Source organism: Rhyacophila brunnea, unplaced genomic scaffold, assembly GCF_057557595.1.
Source record: "Rhyacophila brunnea isolate RB1 unplaced genomic scaffold, BYU_Rbru_1.0 scaffold_17, whole genome shotgun sequence".
In the NCBI taxonomy this organism is placed as follows: domain Eukaryota; kingdom Metazoa; phylum Arthropoda; class Insecta; order Trichoptera; family Rhyacophilidae; genus Rhyacophila; species Rhyacophila brunnea.
In genome coordinates, this window is record NW_028232827.1 from 12811609 (window position 1) to 12834100 (window position 22492).

General features: G+C 34.1%; 1 protein-coding gene across 1 annotated transcript; it reads left to right on the forward strand.

Moving 5' to 3' along the window:
- The first annotated feature begins 2118 nt into the window (after positions 1-2118).
- Slbp (Stem-loop binding protein) lies at positions 2119-17892 on the forward strand. Its single transcript, XM_085944905.1, has 6 exons — positions 2119-2223; positions 2432-2582; positions 3292-3442; positions 12727-12859; positions 14591-14728; positions 17020-17892. Exons 2-6 carry the CDS (start codon positions 2559-2561, stop codon positions 17183-17185), a joined length of 612 nt encoding a protein of 203 aa, XP_085801031.1. The 5' UTR covers positions 2119-2223; positions 2432-2558; the 3' UTR covers positions 17186-17892.
- The last annotated feature ends 4600 nt before the right edge of the window (positions 17893-22492 follow it).

Below are 22492 nucleotides of genomic sequence, written 5' to 3' on the forward strand. Positions count from 1 at the left end.
AGAGATTGGATGTTGCCTACTGAGAGGACACACAAAATGTCAGTCTGAAGCACTTTTGTGAACCCAAACTCCATTTTAATGAAATTAGATACACTTTACCGCAAATGGGCCCTACTCGGACATATTATAAAACACTGCTGAGTATTTTTTTATCAATACTTCAGCTTGTAACCAATTTATTTTCATTATGAAAATTTCCAGCAATAAAAACTTTAATAACTGAGGGCGAGAAAAAATAATACATATCATAGAATTTTATTTTTTAATAGTACCTACTTAAATACGGAAAATACCTAGGAGGGATTTTGAAAAATTAATTTATTTGGTATTATCACTAGATTGATACCTATACCTAGTATTAGTTCCTACCTATGTGTAATTAGTCTATGGTCAACATTTTATTTTCAACGTTGGTAAAAGTGTAATAGGGTGGTGCGCCAAATGATTGTGGGTTCACTGGGTTCCCTTAACTTCTTGGAATACTAAATTTTCTAATTAAAGTGCTCCATTGATGAGCCAAAAGTCGAAATCATGTATTGGTTGACTGACGAATTTTGGCAACTCGGCGATTAAAATATCAAACATGTTTGAAATCCAACGAACTGTGCTGTGGACATAAACCATCACAATATAAGAACATCTGAATGCCCATACTGTAGTTAGGTACCTATTCGGTTCAGAAATAAATAAAATTTTTGTGGAAGCCTAAAAAAAGCCAGGAAGATCGTTTCACAATAATTAGAAGGGAGTTCCTCACGTTCGATGCTAGTCAGTTACGTCGCCATGAATCCTCTAACTCGCTCTTAGTCTGAAGTAACTCCTCTCCTGCAATCCAGAAATGATATTTTATCTACCGATGACGCTTCATTCATTAAAAAAATCATAAATTCCGCCGAATAATAGAACCTATGATTTAGGTTTAAAACAAAATATTGCAACATCCGATTGTACGTCTTGATGCTTGCGTTAGGTAACTGTTAGAATGCCAAATTAAATTTTGGCGAATCATCAACGTTGAGTAGATAATATTATAGATAGCCAACTACCAGGTGAGGCTTTTTCTGGAGCTCTCTACTATGATTATGGGTGGAATTAAATTTATTAAATTCACGGGTGCGTTTTTTTCAATAGAGCTCAAAAAAACTCTCCGGGGGCACCGTGCAATGTTTTTGTCTCGCGGTCATATTTTTAGCAGGTAAAATTTTATAAAATAAATTATACAATCCTTCTCGCGATACCTGATAGTAGGTAGGTAGGTAGGTATATAGAGAAATCAATCTTGAATTCTTGAGAATCAAAAAATATTTTTGAATTCGAGAATACCTACGAGAACCTGAAGAACACAAGATCTATGAATTTTGTTAGAAGTTTACTTGTGGTTGAAAGGTTTAATGTTTATAAATAATGGTGAAACATTTTGTCTCTACCTAGGTATAATTTTATTATGATACAATATCTCGTTTACATCATTTTGTTTTACCAGTACCAATGGCCCCTACACTCTGAAGCGGCCCCCATTCCAGAATCGCAGAAATTTTGTGATGTATGCTTATCTCACTTAGCTGGCCGACCTGCTATCCCGGTCCCCCAGGCTAGTGCTCTGTCAGCTTCTTCCTTGTGGGGGCTATGTTAGTATCTATAACCTATGATTTTTTTAGTTTTTAAGTCATACCACCTAGAATATGACAATAATAACACATCAATCACCAAAGAGATTGGAAAAAAAGCAAGGGCATGACGTTATTAAAAATGTAATATATATACCTACCTAACTAATTTAAAAAATAATAAAACGCATAATCTGTTACCTACGCTTTTCAGATTAATTGACCTTTATTTTCCCAAGAAAATAATATGGTTACCGTAATATACAGACCTGCAAACTTATCTGGAGAATGAAATGGGTGAGCCACTGTCAAAAACTACCAAATCACGACTCAATAACTGACAAAATCGACGTTCAAATGTAGTTTTTCAATATGGCGTCCTATGGTAATTGGTAGTTCCATTTTTGGCCATTCTCCAGATAAGTTTGTAGGTCTGTACCTACTTTATGATCAAAACTATTAATTTGTACGATGCCCGACCATGTCCCAAAGGTTCATAGCCATATTGGGACGTAAACAATATTTTTGGCGCCTTTATTTTTCAGTTGACAGCCTGCTCGGCCATTCATTGGAAATTGGATTCATCTCCATGGTGTTTCGGTGTTTATTGTCCTGAGTGCGTGTTGGATTATATTATTATAATAATATTACACATAAAATTTTTGCCAACAATATAAAAATATCATATATTGAAAGAACCGTAAATATTTCTGTAATATTTCATCTAATAATAATTCTATAGTTTAATTTGTGCGGAGTATTCTAAAATCTTGATTGTTTCCTAAACGTCAAATATTTTTACAAACTGGTGTTTTTTTTTCTAGGGCTAACATTCGATTAATTTTATCAATTTGACTGAACCATCGCTGAAAGAGTAACGTAGAGATAACATACATTAATCTATCAGCTTTCTTGCTGTCGACCCTGAAGTAAAAATACTGTAATACTGTCATGGCCACAGCTCAAGATTCAGAGGTTAGTGTTTATTTATTTTTACTTTATTCGGTTCAATATTTATATTCGCAGGTCTTCTGTGGAATATGTTCATAGGTCAAGAGTTTCCGTATTGAATGTTATATAATATGTTGTTATTTACGACCTTAATAATGCTTTATTTGTTTGGTGATATGGTTAATGGCAAATATGCAGCATATTTGTTGAATATTTAGTCACAATGCCAATAGTTTTTCGCTGATTTGATATTATGGAACTTGAAATCATAAATTCATCACTTTCTTGATAATAGACAAAGAAAAATGCTCATATCAAACTAGCCATCAAAACAGTGAACCCAACACTTTTTTGGGTAATTTTATAGTAGGCCTTATCATTATTGAGGTTGAGGTGTTCTGTAACCCAGAAATTAGTAGTTTGTGTTGGAATATGGGTTGTTTCTCAGTGTGTTGTGTTAGGTTTTGTTTTTGTTCTCAAAATACCTCAATCACAAAAACGTATTTGAAGGAACACTTGAGACACTTTTTCAAAATCTCGTGGAACCTTTTGGCTGACACATAAGCAGAGTCGCTGACACAATTGCCGCTCCTTACTATCTTTGTTTTAAATGTTATGTGTTGCTACATTAAACAGATATAAGAATAGAAAATCGTAACATTCACACTTTTAATTAGAAAAAATTATAATTTTTATGTAATCCATCATGAATTTTTTTTTTACTACTTTCCAGAATAAAGTGCACAAGAACGGAAAATCGAAAAGGTATATATCAGATGTAGATAAAGAATTAGACGATCTTGAAAACTTCAATTGGTGTTCGGAGATACTTGGAGAAAATGAATACCTTCCACCATTGAAACGGAAAGGTGCATGGAATAAAAGTATGTGCAATAAAACAATAAGGAGCTACGTAGATAAAAATAATGTGTGTACAGGCGGCCCTCGACTTTCGCACATAATTAGTTCCTGAAAATGTGTTTGAATGTTGAATGTTCGAAAGTAGAAGGATGTAAAAAAAAACATTGAAAAGTGTACCTACTTTAAAATATTTATTTGTCAATGGGTAGAATAAAGTTAACGAGGCGTATTAGCAATCAGGTGTTTTCTTTATAAACTTGTCAAAAGATAGTTAAATACCACCCTTTTACGTATTTGAGAAGGTGACGGTGAGCGGAGGTGAGAGGAGCAACTGCATGGAAATGCACAGTTTTTGCGTTATCAACAAAAATCTAAATTTTAAGAAATATACAAAATAGCGACTTGTGCGAAAGTATAACGTTCGAAAGTCGAAGGCGGCTTGTATCTGATTTTGTTAACTAATAATATCGAAGATGAACACGACTTTTATGAATCTTAATTCACGCAGCGGGATTTTTATTTGGACACATACGTATAACTAATAAACTTATCATTAATTTTTTGAGGTGATGTGTAATAAGAGTGTCGGATATTGACTGTGGGTAGTCGAAGGTGTTGGGAGGAGGCTGTGGTTCGCCTCGTTAAGTTTTGTTGAAGGTGGTCTAAAACCCATGGGTTCCGACTCCCTACTGATGGCTATAATACAGAGAGAGGTTGTAGAATAAAGAGGTGTAACGATCTGGACTCTTCGCCTGATGACATGTTTTTCATTACCTTCATTTTAATAGCACTTGTAAGCTTGCCGGGCTGTTGCACATTATAGGTAACCCACGTGACACCGGCGAGTGTTAATTCATTATATCGCGATCGATTTTTAATATTGTTGTTTTTTCCCATAAGGTAAAGTCGCCAAATACCGCCCCCCGTTTGTTTTGGCAATTTCACAAGCTTATTTGCGTATAGTGATATTTTAATTGATTTTATTTATATTCTTTATATTGTTGGTTATGACAATATACAAGAGAAAATAGCATAGAAACTAAAACAAAAATAATTTTATCGATATAATAAAAAATGGCATTTTTGCTACTTTTGTAAAGTTATCCAAATATGGCCCCCGGGGGCGATATTTGGACCCATAAAAATTAACATCATTTTTTAACAAAAACTGCTAAATGGAAGTTGGATTATTAGATAAATTATTTAATGATGTTTATTTAAATTATGCATAATCTATTACAATTAAATAAGTGTGGGCAATTTTGAATGACTTGTGAATATGGGTTCTAAATACAGCCCCCGGAACGTTATATAGAGATCATAGGGGGGCGATATTTAACATCACCACACGTCGCAATTTGGAAGCTGGTATCTTTTACATGGCTTAAATAATACAGAGTAAAACTTAATCCTCTGAATCCATGTTGTATCGATCATATTATTGCATTAAAATATTTGTAAAACGTTGCACGGAAACCAAACTATATACATTTATGTGTATGTAAGAAAAAAAACTCATCATTGCCAAATTGTTTAATATTTTAATCGTCGACTAGTTTGCTCGCTGTTGCTCGATACGTTGTTCGCAAGGGAGTGAAACCACGTGTTGTCATAAGTTAAAATGGTTCGTCGCAGGTTGGCGACTCATACTTTCTGAGATAGATGGGGGGGGGGGGGGGGGGGGGTTAGGTATTATTATTAGTAATTGGTGACTTTACCTTACCTATTTTGACATGTTCCACATGCCAAGAATTATCATAATGAGTGGGATCACGCGCGTACGACCAGATTATTTGACAGTTTTCGACAAATTTTACATAATAAATGCAGATGGTTCAAGCAGGGTAAGCTATGCAGATTCTTTTTTGTAACACGGAATGCAAAATGAATGTTATTTTTTCAGTTTATCGTCAAGTGACATTATTTTTTTTTGGTATTAATTTTGCTTAATAGAAAGTGTTTTCATATTTTAAATTGTTTTGTTTTTCAAATACCCTGTCCTCTGCAAAATTATGCTTATCGTAACTGTGTCTAGAACGTATCGTCCGCGATCAACCTGTACTTTTAATTTGACTCATTTTTGGAAGAAATGTTATGTTTCTTCTGTTTTTATTGTTCCGTAGCTATTGTGTTGAGAGACCGAGAGCATGTCAAGTCAAATTTATTATAATTATACCGAAGCTTTGATTGCAACCTGTTGTCATACGCTTCTTCGTCTCTGAGTGAGGATCCGTTCCGTTTTTCCATCCCTCTGCCTCTTTTAAAAATGTTACAATTTTACCAAGCTCTTCCATCTTCCCCAATGCCAGGACACAATATCTCAGTACCATCTTTTATTTTTAAAGACATCTGCAAGTCGCAGGTTTGTTCTGTGTCACTCAAATTTGGGGCATTCTACCGCTATATTATGTGCAATGTCAGTGGCGCACCCAGTTGGGCAAGGGGCCTGATATCCCCCAAACATGAAAATTATCAGAATGATTTTAACCATTGAAATTGAAAGCCAATAAACCTTTGGGCTTAGACAAATAAAAACACTGGCAAAAAAATGATTTGTAATTCTCCAGCACCCTTTTTAGAACAATTTCTTAGATTTTAATTTCTAACACAAAAATTTCGAAACACTAATGTCAGGTTTTTTTAGAAACTCAATCCCTAATGGAACTGTCAAAAAATTCTCGGTGTCCACCCGAATTCCGGAGTGGTGTAGGTCATGGCTGGGGAGGGCTGACAGGGCTCTAGCCTGGAGGCCCGGGCTGTGGGGGGCCCGGCGTGTCGGGTTGATCAGATAAGTGAGATAAACACACATCATAAATTAGCTTTAATAGTAAAAAAAGTCGCCTGCGGCGCTATTATACTTCTTGGCCATGAACATTTTCAATTACTTATATAATTGTGCAATATATTTTTTGATTATTATGTGTCGATACTCGACAGCTCCATTATTAAAGTGGATGTATTGAAAATCGCCAATAATTCTTATGTATAAGTACCCTTAATTTGAACTAAAACACAATTTGAAAAACGTTAATGTAGTGTTTCACACTGCCTTTAATCTTAGCGGTAGGTAGGGGACCCGCCAAATATCCTAGCCTGAGGACCCGTTTCAAGATGTGGAGACCATGGTGTAGGTACACAGAGTGCAACAGACAACGAGAAATTGGGCTGTGAAGAAGAAAAAGAGCCTATGGGGCTAATTTACATTCTCCTCCTTGGGCCCCCCCCAATATTAAATCCTGGGTGCGCCACTGTGCAATGTCCTCTTGAACATCATATTCATCGCAGAGCTGCAAAGTTGATTATACGCATGAGGACATAAAATCTTTCATTCATTGGGAAGGTGGAATGAACTTATTCCATTTCCCCTTGTTTAGGATGCCCTGTGGTGAGAATCTATCCACATTTTCGTTGTGGACTCATTCCTATCCTAGCAATTTTGGGATGGCCAGCATCTTTTGCCAGATTATCCGCTATTTTATTTCCCTGAATTCTAATATGTGATTGAATCCATTGAAAGCATATTATATTATCTACCCTACTATTTTGTTTGCCTTTGATCTGAAACTAAATTTTATAAAATACCATGTTCTATTATAAATAAGTTGTGTCGATTTGATTGGTGTATTATGATTTAAAAATTGACCAATCGTTGTCTTGTTATCGACTTGAATCCTTACTGCTTAGAAACCTTACATAAAACCACAGATTAGCCATAATATGGATAGACCAAAACTGGTTCTTGTCTATTTAGTGGAAGGCAGCGGCAAACTAATTTTGAAAATAGCCGATATTCTGGATTATTTGTTAGGTTAAGTTAGGTTAGGTTATCATTCTTGTATTCATGAAAATTGCCGCTGTTCCTGCCTTGCTCCCAGTAAACAGACTTGTACCCAAAAACCTTGTTATTTAGAGGGTTTTGCTTTCATATAATTCCATAATATGTAATTATGTGAAAGAAAACCCTCCTAGTCAAGGTCTGAACGAAAATTAACCATAAGTGCGAGTGAGAAAGCATTCGGCATATCACCACAATATGCGTTTTGAGTTGGATAGAATTTCCACGGCTGAATTAAATATTTTTTGTGAACGTCACCGGTAAATATTGATTTGAATGACTACATTCATTTAAAAACTGTGAGCACGCGTTGCTGAAATTTATTGTTTTTTGTTAAATATAAAGTTAGTGGTAATTATTTTTAGTTAATTTAATAGAAAATATGTTTGACTATGTTGTGTTTAAATTTGGTAGCCTTACTGAGAAGCAACATGATGGTATAACCAATAGCGGCCTTAAGCCTGACAACGGGGTAGGTCAATTTTGAATATATTATTTTAATTTGCCTTTTCGTTGTATACCTAAAAGACGTATTGCAAATTAGCTTTTTATACATTATAGAAGAAGTACTAGAAATTTTTATATGTAGGTTACTTACCCTTAAAAAAATTTCCATTTTTCACGTTGTCAACTCATCGTTAACCGAAATTGCACCCAACACGTTATAATTTTTTGTAAATTAGGTCAAAAACCAAACTTTGTGTGTCTATTTATACACCTAATAACTGTTGTACTTAATACTATTTAAGAACATAAGATTAAAACAATCAAACACATTTAATAAAAACTCCGTTATAATACCCAGTGTTATGGAATGGCGGGATCATTTATATATAAGCACTTTTTATATTTCCACTGATCTTATTAGAAGGTAACTTTATGATTAATATAGCAGATTACATTTTAATCGGTAACTTATATACAATGGTTTAATACAGAAAATGCAGTCGATGGATTTTACTCAAAGGTTGGATTTAAACTGAACTACAATTAATAACATATGAAACTTTCAGACAACAATGGTCAGTTTGAAATAATAAGCGACAACAAATAAGAATAAAAAGGTTTGCCGCACAAATGAGACCTTGAAACCACAGAGCAAAACTCTTGAAACATTTAAGGAAAAATTTATATCATTCTGTTTCATTTTACATATTGAAAATAGTATAGCTGTCTCGTTTTCAGCAATGACCAAAATTTAGTGTATGCAAGCGATAAAACAATATGAAAAAAAGGCGTGTTTTGTGCTTTCTTTCCGTCTCACATATGGGAAATGAGAGAGAAAGAAATATTATTAAGAAATATGAATCTTGGCGTTCATGAAATTGACCGAGAAACGCTTGTGAGAGTTGAGATACGTGTGTGTGTATGGTGGTTAGCTACATGTACATATAAATTAGCGTGCGTCACGTTACAATCGCTCGCCAAAACGGAAAGAGGCGTAGGATAATAATATATAGGAGATAATTGACATTGTATAATGTATATAGATTGTAAGATATTTATTTTTGGGAGGTCATTGACTATTTGACCCAAGCAGCCAGCCGCCCATGGGTATAACGTTTCATAGTTAAGTTAATAATAATAAAATTAAGGTTCTACTGTGCGTTATACTGGTAGCCTTACTGAGAAGCAACATGATGGTATAACCAATAGCGGCCTTAAGCCTGACAACGGGGTAGGTCAATTTTGAATATATTATTTTAATTTGCCTTTTCGTTGTATACCTAAAAGACGTATTGCAAATTAGCTTTTTATACATTATAGAAGAAGTACTAGAAATTTTTATATGTAGGTTACTTACCCTTAAAAAAATTTCCATTTTTCACGTTGTCAACTCATCGTTAACCGAAATTGCACCCAACACGTTATAATTTTTTGTAAATTAGGTCAAAAACCAAACTTTGTGTGTCTATTTATACACCTAATAACTGTTGTACTTAATACTATTTAAGAACATAAGATTAAAACAATCAAACACATTTAATAAAAACTCCGTTATAATACCCAGTGTTATGGAATGGCGGGATCATTTATATATAAGCACTTTTTATATTTCCACTGATCTTATTAGAAGGTAACTTTATGATTAATATAGCAGATTACATTTTAATCGGTAACTTATATACAATGGTTTAATACAGAAAATGCAGTCGATGGATTTTACTCAAAGGTTGGATTTAAACTGAACTACAATTAATAACATATGAAACTTTCAGACAACAATGGTCAGTTTGAAATAATAAGCGACAACAAATAAGAATAAAAAGGTTTGCCGCACAAATGAGACCTTGAAACCACAGAGCAAAACTCTTGAAACATTTAAGGAAAAATTTATATCATTCTGTTTCATTTTACATATTGAAAATAGTATAGCTGTCTCGTTTTCAGCAATGACCAAAATTTAGTGTATGCAAGCGATAAAACAATATGAAAAAAAGGCGTGTTTTGTGCTTTCTTTCCGTCTCACATATGGGAAATGAGAGAGAAAGAAATATTATTAAGAAATATGAATCTTGGCGTTCATGAAATTGACCGAGAAACGCTTGTGAGAGTTGAGATACGTGTGTGTGTATGGTGGTTAGCTACATGTACATATAAATTAGCGTGCGTCACGTTACAATCGCTCGCCAAAACGGAAAGAGGCGTAGGATAATAATATATAGGAGATAATTGACATTGTATAATGTATATAGATTGTAAGATATTTATTTTTGGGAGGTCATTGACTATTTGACCCAAGCAGCCAGCCGCCCATGGGTATAACGTTTCATAGTTAAGTTAATAATAATAAAATTAAGGTTCTACTGTGCGTTATACGCAAGAAATACGGCTTCATTTTGCCGAACTATACTCACTCTCTTTATATTATTACTCTGACCTCCAAGTATATAACTAAGTTTTTTGTTTCTCCTGAACATTTTCATATAATATGGTTCATATGCGGTGTTGCATGTACACTTATGACATAATAGTGCTTAATATTAGTATCTATACCAGTGACAGCTCAAATTCTGAAATGTCTATGGATGTGTTGCAGCTGACAGCTCACTATTTTATGATTATTTGAGTGAGTAATGCTTTTGTTAAAACAATGTTGTAAATAGATACTTGTGTCGAAATTATTAATTAAATTTTGTAAGGAAGGTATGTCAACGTAATTAAATGATACTATGTATTATCTAGATTGCACTCTCATATAATTTTAAATTATATCCATAATCATTAGACTGGTCTATATTAAAGTGACCGAAAGCATCCAGAAGATGAGTGAGACAGGGCTGCATCTTGTCTCCATTGATATTTAATATGTATATATATATATGTTACGCCGAATGTGCGAAATTGAATATTACATGAAATGGGCAAAATTTTGCCTAAATCATGAAAAATGCAAGCCCGTTGCCTTATTCATGAATTCGACAAAATATCTGGATAGTGCGTGAAATCGGCAGTAATTTTTCTGCCTACTTCATGTCTTGGACAAATTAGATAGTAGCGCTACGGTGGTATTTTTTGCAACTAAACTAAATGTATCAAATACCCATGGATTGGTCAAAATGTACATTTATATTATCTATGGTCAAAATAGATGATCGCGCTCCGTGGTGTTTTTTGCAACTAAACAAATGTGTCAAATGTCATTGATTTGAATGACGTTCATATCCATTTACTATGCGCAAAAAAAATCTAGAACTATAATATGATAACGGAAGAATTTTATTGAAAAGTATTTTCGCGATTTGATTCGTGCTTGGGTATCAATTGTGCAATGGTCGATTGAATGTTTGTGATAGTTTGTTGACACTTGATAGCTAACCTCAAAATGGACATTCAGTTGAATAATTTAATTCAGAATTACAAAACCTAACTTAACCTAACCTAACCTAATAATAATAATATTATATTATGTCCAATTATAACTAATAAAACCCTCCGTATTAAATTTACTTTTTCTTCTGTCATGTTGACAGTTCAAGAATTCCATACCGTGGCGAATTCATGTACTCAGCAGAAAAATTACCTAATTCATGAATAAGGCAACAGGCTTGACTATTACATGAATTAGCCAAAATTTTGCCCATTTCATGTAATAGTCAATTTCGCACATTCGGTGTAACATGTACACCTATTCAGAAAATATTTTCTAGAACCCCTGATGGGATGAAAGTTAATGGAATCCTTCTCAATAACTTACAGTGTGCCACATTTTAAAATATTCATTATTGATATTACATGTCATATCTAAAAAGCCTTATCTTTTTATGTTGTATAGTATGTGATGACTTTCAGATACTTGTGGCAATTTAGCTACATACATCTAGTACTATGAATGATAGATTATGAAATGTAGTACTTAACTTATAAAGCGTAATTTAGAACTTGTGGCGGGTTAGTTGCGGTTAGGTGCGGTATGTGCATAAATAAAACCTCAATCTGAGAATTGTGCAATATTCACCAGCTGAGGCCCTCTAATAAAGGCTACTCTCACATTCAAATAAGGCTCTGTACCATAAATGTAACCATGTTATGTATTAATTTTAAGGTGTATATATGACTATTTGGTATATTTTCATCAATGACAGTTGGCTACACTGCTCTTATGCATCAAATATTTCCTATTATTCTATAACTATTGATCCAACGTTGATAGTACATCTAACAAGCGTTGAATTTGAGAGAGATTTTCCTGCATTCGGACTTATAGTATTTCTAAAAGTCAGCAGTTCTACAATATTATCATCTATGCATATTTATAAAGGTCAACATAATAAATGTAGTTAGGTAGGTACTTTAGGTTGCTATAAAATAATGTTTTGAATAGATTTTAATAACTATATTTATTGATGGGTACTTCTTTTAACGAATACCGGTATTCAATAAGATATACCAATATTATACCAGTATTGATATATTCATTCAGTATTGCAATCCTTAGCGGCAAGCGACATCACACTGCAGGTTCACACTTTTACTGTGATATTCCACTATAATTTCAGATTCACCCAATTTGTAATTACGTGTAGATATTATGTATTGCCAAAATAAGGCTTGAAAACTTGAATTGATAGGTTTTTGACATTTAACGCATCTCACATAATATTGCAGCATCAAAGCAGTCATTTTAATATAAAATTTACCTGTGGAAAGATACTCCCTCATCAATTTTATATAGGCAACCAAAAGTAATGCATTGACCATTATTTTTTAAGATGAAAGATCACATAAATCACCGAGAAATGCGTATGTAGGTTATGTAAACAAAGCAACAGGCTTTGAACCAGAACGCAAGTTGCCATTTTGTTTTTGGGGTTGCCAATAGAAGAAGAAAATAATGAACTTATTACCAATATAACCACACGTACAACTGTTCGATTCGAAAATGGAATTGCATTATGTATAAGATTCCTATCTGTAGTTCAAATTCATTGAATTAAATTATTAATAATGTGTTTAATGATGTATTTTCAGACCCACCCTCGGATAATGAGTCAGATGATGAGTTACAAGACATGAACAAGGATCCGGAGCCGGAGGAACACGATAATGACGGTGAAAACAGTCCGAAACGTATATGTTCACCAGGGTCTTCTGACAAGAAAAGGTGTGTCTTATTTGAGAATATTACATTTTATTACGACGGGATTTCGCTGTAGCATTCAATGCTTGGATTGTGGGCAGTACACAAGGATTTCGTTGATTCAATGGGGAAACTCCCCTTCTTCCTTTCTAACACTATAGCCTCAGATGGATCTCGGATGCCTCAAGCAGACTCCTTCCCTCGACGATTACATCTACTGCTCGCATGTCACTTTGTAGACCATCAAGCCAAGTTGTAGTCTTCCCGCACTCAGTTTCCTACTAGATCATTAAAATGTGAAGTGCTTTGTCGGTCCTTGTTCATTTATACGTGTCACGTGGCCGGCCCATCACAAACGTTGTATTTAATTTTGAAAGAAAGGAAAATGGATTAATCACATTTACAGTACAATCCTGATTTAATGTGCTCAGATTCATGTTTTTCCACTCTTTATGTGTAGTTTCCAGATGCATGTGTTGGTTTCTATTTATAGACACACCTGCAGTGCCCAAGACCAAGGTTACACAATGTAATTGCATAAGTTTTTGTTGTTGTTTTATTTTTAAATATGTCCCAAACCAAAGATATTGAAAAATCTTCTTCTATAGAGATGGAGCCTAAATGTATAAAATTGAAGCAAAAAAAGACCACTGGTCCACTGATTAAGTTACCTGCAAGTGACTTCGCATTGCAAGTTCATTTGCAGAAAACTACGCACCACTGCTATGACATTTATTTGCCAATTTGCAGGGCATATTAAAAGACAATTGGTCACGATGAGTAGATAAGCAATCAATATACAACGCATCATCATTATTATTATTATTAGTTTAAAAATTCTGTAAAACTTTTTATACACTAGAGTAAGTAATCTTAAAAAATGGCTGCCATTGCTCGAGTAAGAAAACCGGAATGGCAACTGAGTGATGTTACTATTTGTGGAATTTACCAACGTAAATGCTTCAAGCGCTTGCAAAATATTTTCAAATGTCACAACAGAAATAACGTATAAGACATCTTTTATTTATATGTAGTCCAAATTTTTTCTTACAAACCAATTTCTTGATTTTTTTAATAAAAAAATAATTGAAAATTCTAATTGTTTTTAGTTGTGTGCTATTTCATTTAAGTAATTTTTTGCGGCTCGGGTCTCGCCTTTCGGCATCTTCAGGCACTATGTGCACTCACCAAAGGCAAATACACACTGCCTGTGTATTTTACACTGTCTTTTCCTTTACTTCTTAGTAGGTAATAAGGTTTTTACCTTCTTTTATTGTTATTAAATTACTCATCATTTATGGCACTACTACCCTTGGTGGGTCTTGCCCACCTTCAAAAACTTCCTCCACCCTGGACGATCCAGCGCTTACACTCTCCAATTGTTTTGACCGAGCATTTTTAAATCTCCCGTGGCACAATCCAGCCATCTCAATTTTGGCCGTCCAGGTCTTCTCTTGCCATCGGGGGTTGCGTACATAGCCCGCCTCGCCTATATATCGTCCGGCATTCTATGTGCATGGCCGATCCAGCGTAGTCTCTGCATTTTCATATGCCACGTGATCATTTCGAACCCATAAAGTGTGTATAGCTCCTCATTATACCTTGACCTCCAAATGCCTCTCATCCTGTTCACTCAGTGTCCAGCATTCTGATCCAGATCCTTGAAATTACTAGATCAATCAATAAAATAGATTGACAATAACCAAACTGTGCCATGCTGGATCATTACTAATTAAAATGATGTGTCGTTTACAGTCGATCGTCTTCTTCATCAAGCAGTGCGAAACCAATTGAATACGAAACGGACTCTGCAGTTCTCCAGCGTCGCCAGAAACAAATCGACTATGGGAAAAACACCCTCGGTTATGACAATTATATTAAGACTATTCAAAGGTAAATGATATTTGTAATAATATTATGTACCTATGATCATGGCCCCCACATTCTGAAGCGGGCCCTCCCACTAATCGCTAAGGTTAAGGGCAGTGTTCCTCAAATGGTATTCTGTGTATTCTGCAAAATTGTGGAATACAAGGTAAAATTAAAGGGTATTCTGTGTATTTTTAGTGATTTTTTGTATTCTTAAATATATGTACTTGAATTATTGAGTTGTCGGCACTTGGCATCATATTATGAAGTATTGATTGCGAGCACTTTCTACGGCAGCCAAGTAACATACGACCCATCGTCACATTGGATAAGTAGCCATTTTATTAATCAGGAAACGCATTAAAAATAATCATGAAATAAATTTCTACACGCTAATTATCATTTAATTATATAATCATATCACATCGAGTTGCATCGCATAGCCACGTATTTTTCAATTTTATGTATTAAGTAAAATAGTGCCCTTTTTTTACTATTAAAGCAAATCTGTTGTGTGCGTTTATCTCACTTAACTGGCCGACCCGCCACGCAGGACTCCCCGTCCTAGAGTCCTGTTAGCCCCTCCTGGGTAGCTAGATCTGAGGCCATGCCTATGGTGCAATATACTATATGATTGGATGTAACGAGATTGCTGTAATATATATTGTAAGGTAGGTAGGTCACTACAGATTTTGTACTTAAATATCTGTCAGGGTCACTTTATCTTTTGAGTCTCATAACAGAAACCAGAATAAAAATATAACGTAAAAATGGCCATTTCTGTTTCTGACGTCGTTGTTGTATGGATATGAGTCAAATGCGAAATTTAACCACTGGTGGTTTTGAAACTAAATACAATATTTAACATGCGTTATCTCTGTATTTAGAGCGGTTATGAAAGTGAATGAATATTTGTTAAGTAGATCAGTGGCGAAGGGTGGAGGTAGGCTGTTAATATCCAACATAAATAGTGCACACTAAACTTTTGTCAGTCAAGCGTATTTGTTTTCATTGAACCTAAGCCTGCAATGTCTAGATAGTGTTTGTTACTTTTTAAAATTCAATTGAACCCTTCCTAATTCAAGCAATAGTAGATAGTCAAAAAATATTTGTTTATTTATAAAATATCTAAAATTATGCCATGAAACCATATACCTATAACTTTAAATATTTTATGGTTTGGTTAGGCAGGACTTGAATGAATTTTAAAAAATTAACCATCACCATCTGATACATGTAATATGTATTCTTGATCCAAAGAAAACAAATCAGTATGACTGAAAAAGTGTGCACTATTTTTGTCGGATCAACCACAGTATACAATATAAACTATGTATTATGGTTTGGTTGGACAGGGTTTATTAATTGAATTTTAAAAACTAACCAGCACCATCTGCAAAATGTATTCTTATTTCAATGAAAACAAATAAATATGACTGACAAGGTTTAGTGTGCACGATTTATGTCGAATCTTTACAGCCTACCCCCACACCTTGACACTGATGTAGATATTGAAATGGAGAACTGTTTGTGCATTGAAATGTGAAGAAAGCAATAATGGTCATTGGGTCGGTTTTGAAGCTAAGGTGCTCATGAATGTACATGGTATATTATGTTCTTCATCTAATGACAGATATGATTAGTTTTGATGATTATGGAATATCACAGCTGTTATCTATTGATGTGTGATATTTAAGTGGAATTTTGATTCTCTGTCTTTGGCCACACGAAGACATGGTCATGGTCCACACAACCATCTATTGGACACACACTGCAGACAGTACCTCTCATACTGGTTTACATGCAACCTCTAGGAACCATTTGTGGTTGTGGTAACTCTTATATCGTCCATGTAAGTTTAATACCGCGAGACAAAAAATCTTGCAATTTCGTCAATAAAAAATAAATTTAAATGCAGTTTATTGTGTCTTCCTGTTTTATATTAGAAAATTTTTTTAAAATATTTTTACTATCGTATGCGTCTGCAAATTAATTGTCATAGGATTATTTTGTAAATCAGTTGGACCTTACGCGGTATTGCTGCAACTCTCCGTTCGTCCGCTCTATTGGATCAGGGGTATACGCGATCTTGCTTGCTTCTTTAGTATGGATAATTCATATGCGGTATTGATTTTAACCGAGTGCAAGTAGTCTATTGGCCAATTTCAAAATTTGAATGCACCAATCAATGCGGCTTGTGCCGTTTAACCGAGAGTGCCAAAAATACGTATTTTGAACATATGGCTCATACGCGGTATTAAACTTACATAGATGATATGATAGTTAATAATGATTGTTGTTTTACCATGTTTCAGGGGAATGAGGTCCAAGGAGCATCCAAAGACGCCCAACAAGCACTACAAATACAGTCGGCGCTCCTGGGACACGCTCATAGAACTGTGGAGACGGAAACTCCACGCTTACGATCCCAAGAGTGAATCCGACACCGCTGACAAAACACATAAACCCTGCATGCACTAAACTGAAATAGTGTACAAAAGAATAACATCGTCACTGTTCAGGCAAAAGTCACCAACCCTCAAAAAGGCAGTTTTAAGTTGAGTATGTCACCAGAAGCGTAAAATTATGTTCTTTAAGATGCAAAAGTCAGTAATCGGAATTATTTGTTTTTCACTGAATAACTTTTGATGAAATTTTAACAAGCATAATTCATTATCGGCGGAAATACATTATTGACACTGTATAAAAATAAATCCTTCATTATAAATAGAGAAGTAAAAGTTACTAAAATATGTATGGTGACTTACTGATTTGTCATTTTAAAACTTCCAAGCGCTTGGCCACAGTAATGGGCGGGCAGCGGGGTGTACAACTCAAACGTATAACCGTGTGTGATATGCCTAAAAAAAGACACTGTCTACGAACATTTCACACACGGATATACATTTGAGTTGCGCAAGCCGCTGCCGCCCGCTGACCACTACGTTCTTGCACTAATACTTGTCTGAAACAGGCAACAATAACTTAACACGAATAGTTACTTTAGCTTGTCATAATAAGATAATTTTGGTCTAAATTAAACTAAGCAAAACTCGCTATAGCATAATGGTGATTTCTCTGCCCGTAAGTGCAGCACAGCGATAACGAAATAAACAAGCAAAAGTCACCAAACCACAATTTAACCGCCCTGTCTCCTTCAAAACCTTCCAGGTATATTAATTAGCATCAAAAAGTAAAAGTAACCTAATGAATTTATTAAGAAGACATGAAAAAATTATGTAATGTAGATCTTTTATCTCATTCGAATTGCGATATCTCGAAATGATGTTTTTTGGGTTGGTGACTTATGCCTGAACGGTGACGATATTATGACTCGTGTGTTAGGTTAGGTAGCTGACAAGAGGGTGTCAAACGCAAATCTGACAGAATCTCAATAAAAAAACTCATTTAGTGCTAACACCGCGACTGGCGCGTTTGGAGTAGTGGGCCATTAGATGTAATTAACATGTTATTTAAATATGGTAATTAAGTTTTTACCAAAGTTCTGTTATTTGTAGTAGTGTTGTTTATTTAATCAAACCGAACTGAAAATTTATAGGACCCTGCACAGCGCTGATCATATAATTTATCATGACAAATGCGGTCGCTGATTATTGACAACTTTATTGTGTTGTAACATTTTTTCATTTCACAACTGTTTTAAAGTTAAATAGTAATTTACATTTTAAAGAATAAAATGTCCTCTAGTCCTGCTTACTAGAAAAATGCATTAAATACAGGTGAGTAGTGTCTGGAGTTATTATTACAGTGGTCACAACAGTGTACACTTTGAATTCTTCACGATTATATGATCAAATTTTGTCAGCTTTGCGTTTGAAATCCCGCTTCGTTTGACAATATAATTCATTCTAAAAAATATTCTTTCTTAGTTGTAGAAAGTTAGATTTAAGGTATAGATAATAATAATTATTTGAAATACTTCGATTTAGGACCATTTTATACATAAATTAATTAATAATAATTATTGTATGTTATTAAATATTAAATGGCGGTTTATTTATTTTCAATGTTAATTCGAATCCGTTGGAAAATATGCAAAGTTTTACATCATGTATGCAGATGAGAGATATTTTTGCCGAACCATATTGAAACTGTTGAAAGAGTGGGTTATTTTGGAGAAGGTCCAAAGAACATAACGAAATACATATTTTGTGGGTAATTAAAGTGAAGGAATGAATGTTGATGAATTATTATTTTAAAGTCATTTGTGATGGTTTTACTATGTATCAATGGTTTTCAAACTTTTTCATGTTGCGCCTTTCATGCCTAATTATAGTTTTACGACACCCTTACATAACACCAATAAGTGGAATGGGTGAACCCTACCATTCCCTACGTAGTTTGGTATTGGAACCGAAGTCGACACACCTACCTGGTGAAATATACCTAGGTAAAGTGTAGCCTTAAGTAGACTTGACGCTATTTCAAACGGGTACATGCATTTCTATTCTATATTTCTACATTTCTAATCTATTCTAAAAAGTTATATGATTTTCATTCCTTCGTTAATTTGCTGCCCCCAAGCAACGCACGAGCTCTTAACCACATTGAGTGTCACTTCAGCTACCCTCATTTTTCTCAGAACTTGAATCCATCATCCCTGAATTATTTTTCTGAAAGTATTTTTGAAATCAGTCGCTAAGTTGAGGTAGGTGCTGTTCACAAATAATTTTATATCTTGAGAGGAAGCACTGGAGGTTTCCACTGGTGCAACATTTGGATCGTGACTCAGTGTGTTGTATCAAGATTGTCTGGAATCATCACAAATTTCAAACAGCTTGCTGTGCACCCCACCATATATTTTGAATACCACTGAAGTAGCTATATAATATTTTCTTAGATTATCCAACTATTTCAACGCTGTTAAACTAAATTGATTGATTTGCCAAAACTGATCACAAAGACTTAAACCTTATGCATGTGGCATATATAAGAATGATTTGTGAATGACAACTGGCTAATAAAACTTAAATTCTTTCCTTCCTTGGTCTCCTCGATATTTGTGTCTGCAGCCAGCTGCATGCCAAGCAGCTCACTGTTGATTCAGAGGAGCCGTGGTCCCCCTGTGTAGGTATTTGGTGAGAACTTTTTGGTACATGGTTGACAGGTCCTCTCTACTTGTACTGTACACCTCTTCAGTGTGTCTTCAGCATAGATGTATTAAAAGTAGAGATAGGCAACGATTTGGCTTCCTCATAGAACTGAATGAAGCATGCCGATAACAGTCGATAACTCACGAGAAATGGCGATGTGATAAAAAAAAATGCAGGGCATCACGGAGGGTTTACTTTGGTCATTGTAACGTACCCATATAATATAATGTTAACGTGAAGATTTTGCCGCAAATTGATTACCAACCTGTTTCACCATACTTGCCGGCTTCACCATACTTTCATATACCATGCCGCCCCTAGGTCTTCAGGATCCTCTTTCCTGTGTGCGTCCATTAATTTTCCTCGGATACCTTAATAAAGATGAAACAGCCAAAAATAAAGATTTGCATTTGTGCGTAGTCCAGATCCTGATACATATTGTGTCAAGTCTACATACAAATTATACCATGGATTGTAAACTTTTGCTGCAGCAAATGTACGTACACAATCATTTGTTCGAAATGCAACGCATGTCCACAGATAAAAATTTAATCTACTTTGGACAGACCACATTGTAAAAATTTACGCATTAAATAAAAACAATATTCCATAAGAACACACGTCGTTACTTCCGATAAAACAGTACAAATTTTCCCCCAAATATGTCACACTTGTTCGTCAGTACATTAAGGCTGTACATCAGTTGAGGCACGGTCCAAAAAGATCGTGGCTAGGCGATGCGCGGATTGCGGGTCCAAATGACGCATGCCAAACGAAATATAATTTGTCATATAAATCCAACATACGTCCATTTTATGTTCTGTTTATTGTTCTATTAGTAACAATATTAATATATTCATTGACATGTTTTCTTTTTAAAGTAAATGGGTAACGTTTTTAGTCATCTTTACACGATTTAAGAATTAGTACGCCCGTCGCCATCACGAAACAAAGTGACGTGTTTCCAGCTCGACGTTCTCTCTCAGAATGCGAGCGAGTCCAAAATTTCGTCGCGCCTATGGTTGAAAATTATTTGCCGTTTCACTGATGTATCATCACCTTATTAACACATGTTTTCTATTCGAATATAAAAACATTTTAAATGCTTGAATTTTAAAGGGCCGCATTCAGGAGCCATTGAATATGTTTGATAGAAACAAGAACTATGTATTACTGCTTGGTGAGAATTTTCATTAAATAGAGGTTTATCGGCATGTAGAATATTGCCGTTTTGCAAAGAATGCCATTTGTCTCATATATATATAATGTATTAAATTAAAATTTGTATAATTATCATTCGTTCTAAGGCGATTGGCAAAACAGTTGATCTCAAGGATTTGGAGTAGACAATGTTTTTAATTGCTCCTTGCCATCAAAATGTCTGTCCCACTTCTGCTCTATTTTTCAAGTAATTTTTTTAAAAATAAGTTATTTTTTAAATATATCATATCAATCATTGTCATTATTTATCCTACCAAACAATATAACATTAACATATATATTTCATAACATTACTGTTTGTATAGTAATGTGTTTCAAGATGAATAATTTTATAGTTCATTATTTGTGTTTGTACCATCTCCGATATCAAAAAAATCTGTGATCTAACAACTTTTATTTGGAATATAAAACAAAAACAAATTGTTGAATAAATTAATTGTTTAATGAACCGATTGACTACCTTACAAATATAATACTCGTTTCATTTTGTCACCCGTTTAAAATTTCAATTGATGTTTACTAAAAGTCATTTATTGGACGTACTACACATGTGCATTGTTAAACCATCCATGTGAAATTACCATTCATTGCTCGTTTTATGTTATGCAATATTCATTTTGGAACAGCTCCAGATCCTGGAAAAAACTTATTGCTTCACTCCGAAGCCCTGGTTGATGTTCCTTTATTAAACTATTGTCAAAACACTTGTCAAGTGACTGTATACTTTTAGATGTTTTATTTTTTATATTACATTTTGTGATATAAATGTGTCAACATGTTTCTAAAATAATAAAAGATTGTAATAATATTGACATTGGTTTGTATAGGAATATAGTATTACCTATACATAGATTTTTTTGCTGATAAAATAGCTCGTCTTTCATTGAATTTATATTATGTTGTCAGTGTCGAGAAAGATGTTTTTGGCAAGATTCTCTAATTTTTTTTATTACTCTTGACACATCCGGATTATTCCATAATGACATAATATTTACATGTGTGTAAATATTGGTTTATTTGAATTCCAAATTTAGTTTAGCAGCTGCTTATTGTCAGTTTCAAAGTTGTCCAGGTACCAAATCTGTATACTAATATGTATATACCTATGTAATCATTTTGTACATGTACCACAAGTACTGAAATATATTCATTTAACCAAAATTGACTTAATATATTTTTCTGCATTACATTTATTATTTCATATTGACAAAATGTAAATACTATTGGGAATTTCAATTGTTATAAAAGTCACATGTATTATAACCCAATAAATGCATAATCTTAACAATTTATTATTAATTAAAATTGTTGAACATCATTTTTAAATTTGAAAATGAATTTAAAAAAAATTTACATTAAATTTGTGCCTTTAATACATGAAACCAAAGTTTTCATTATTTTGTTGTCTCTGACTTGAAATTTCCTGAGCCGATTTGATACAATAAAAAACAAA

What these genes read in the sequence shown, in the direction of transcription:
- Slbp (XM_085944905.1), top strand. Translation starts at nt 2,559, where the DNA reads ATGGCCACAGCTCAAGATTCAGAG. An exon ending in CCACAGCTCAAGATTCAGAG is followed by an intron (nt 2,583 to 3,291) that starts GTTAGTGTTTAT and finishes ACTACTTTCCAG; the next exon opens with AATAAAGTGCACAAGAACGG. An exon ending in GAAAGGTGCATGGAATAAAA is followed by an intron (nt 3,443 to 12,726) that starts GTATGTGCAATA and finishes ATGTATTTTCAG; the next exon opens with ACCCACCCTCGGATAATGAG.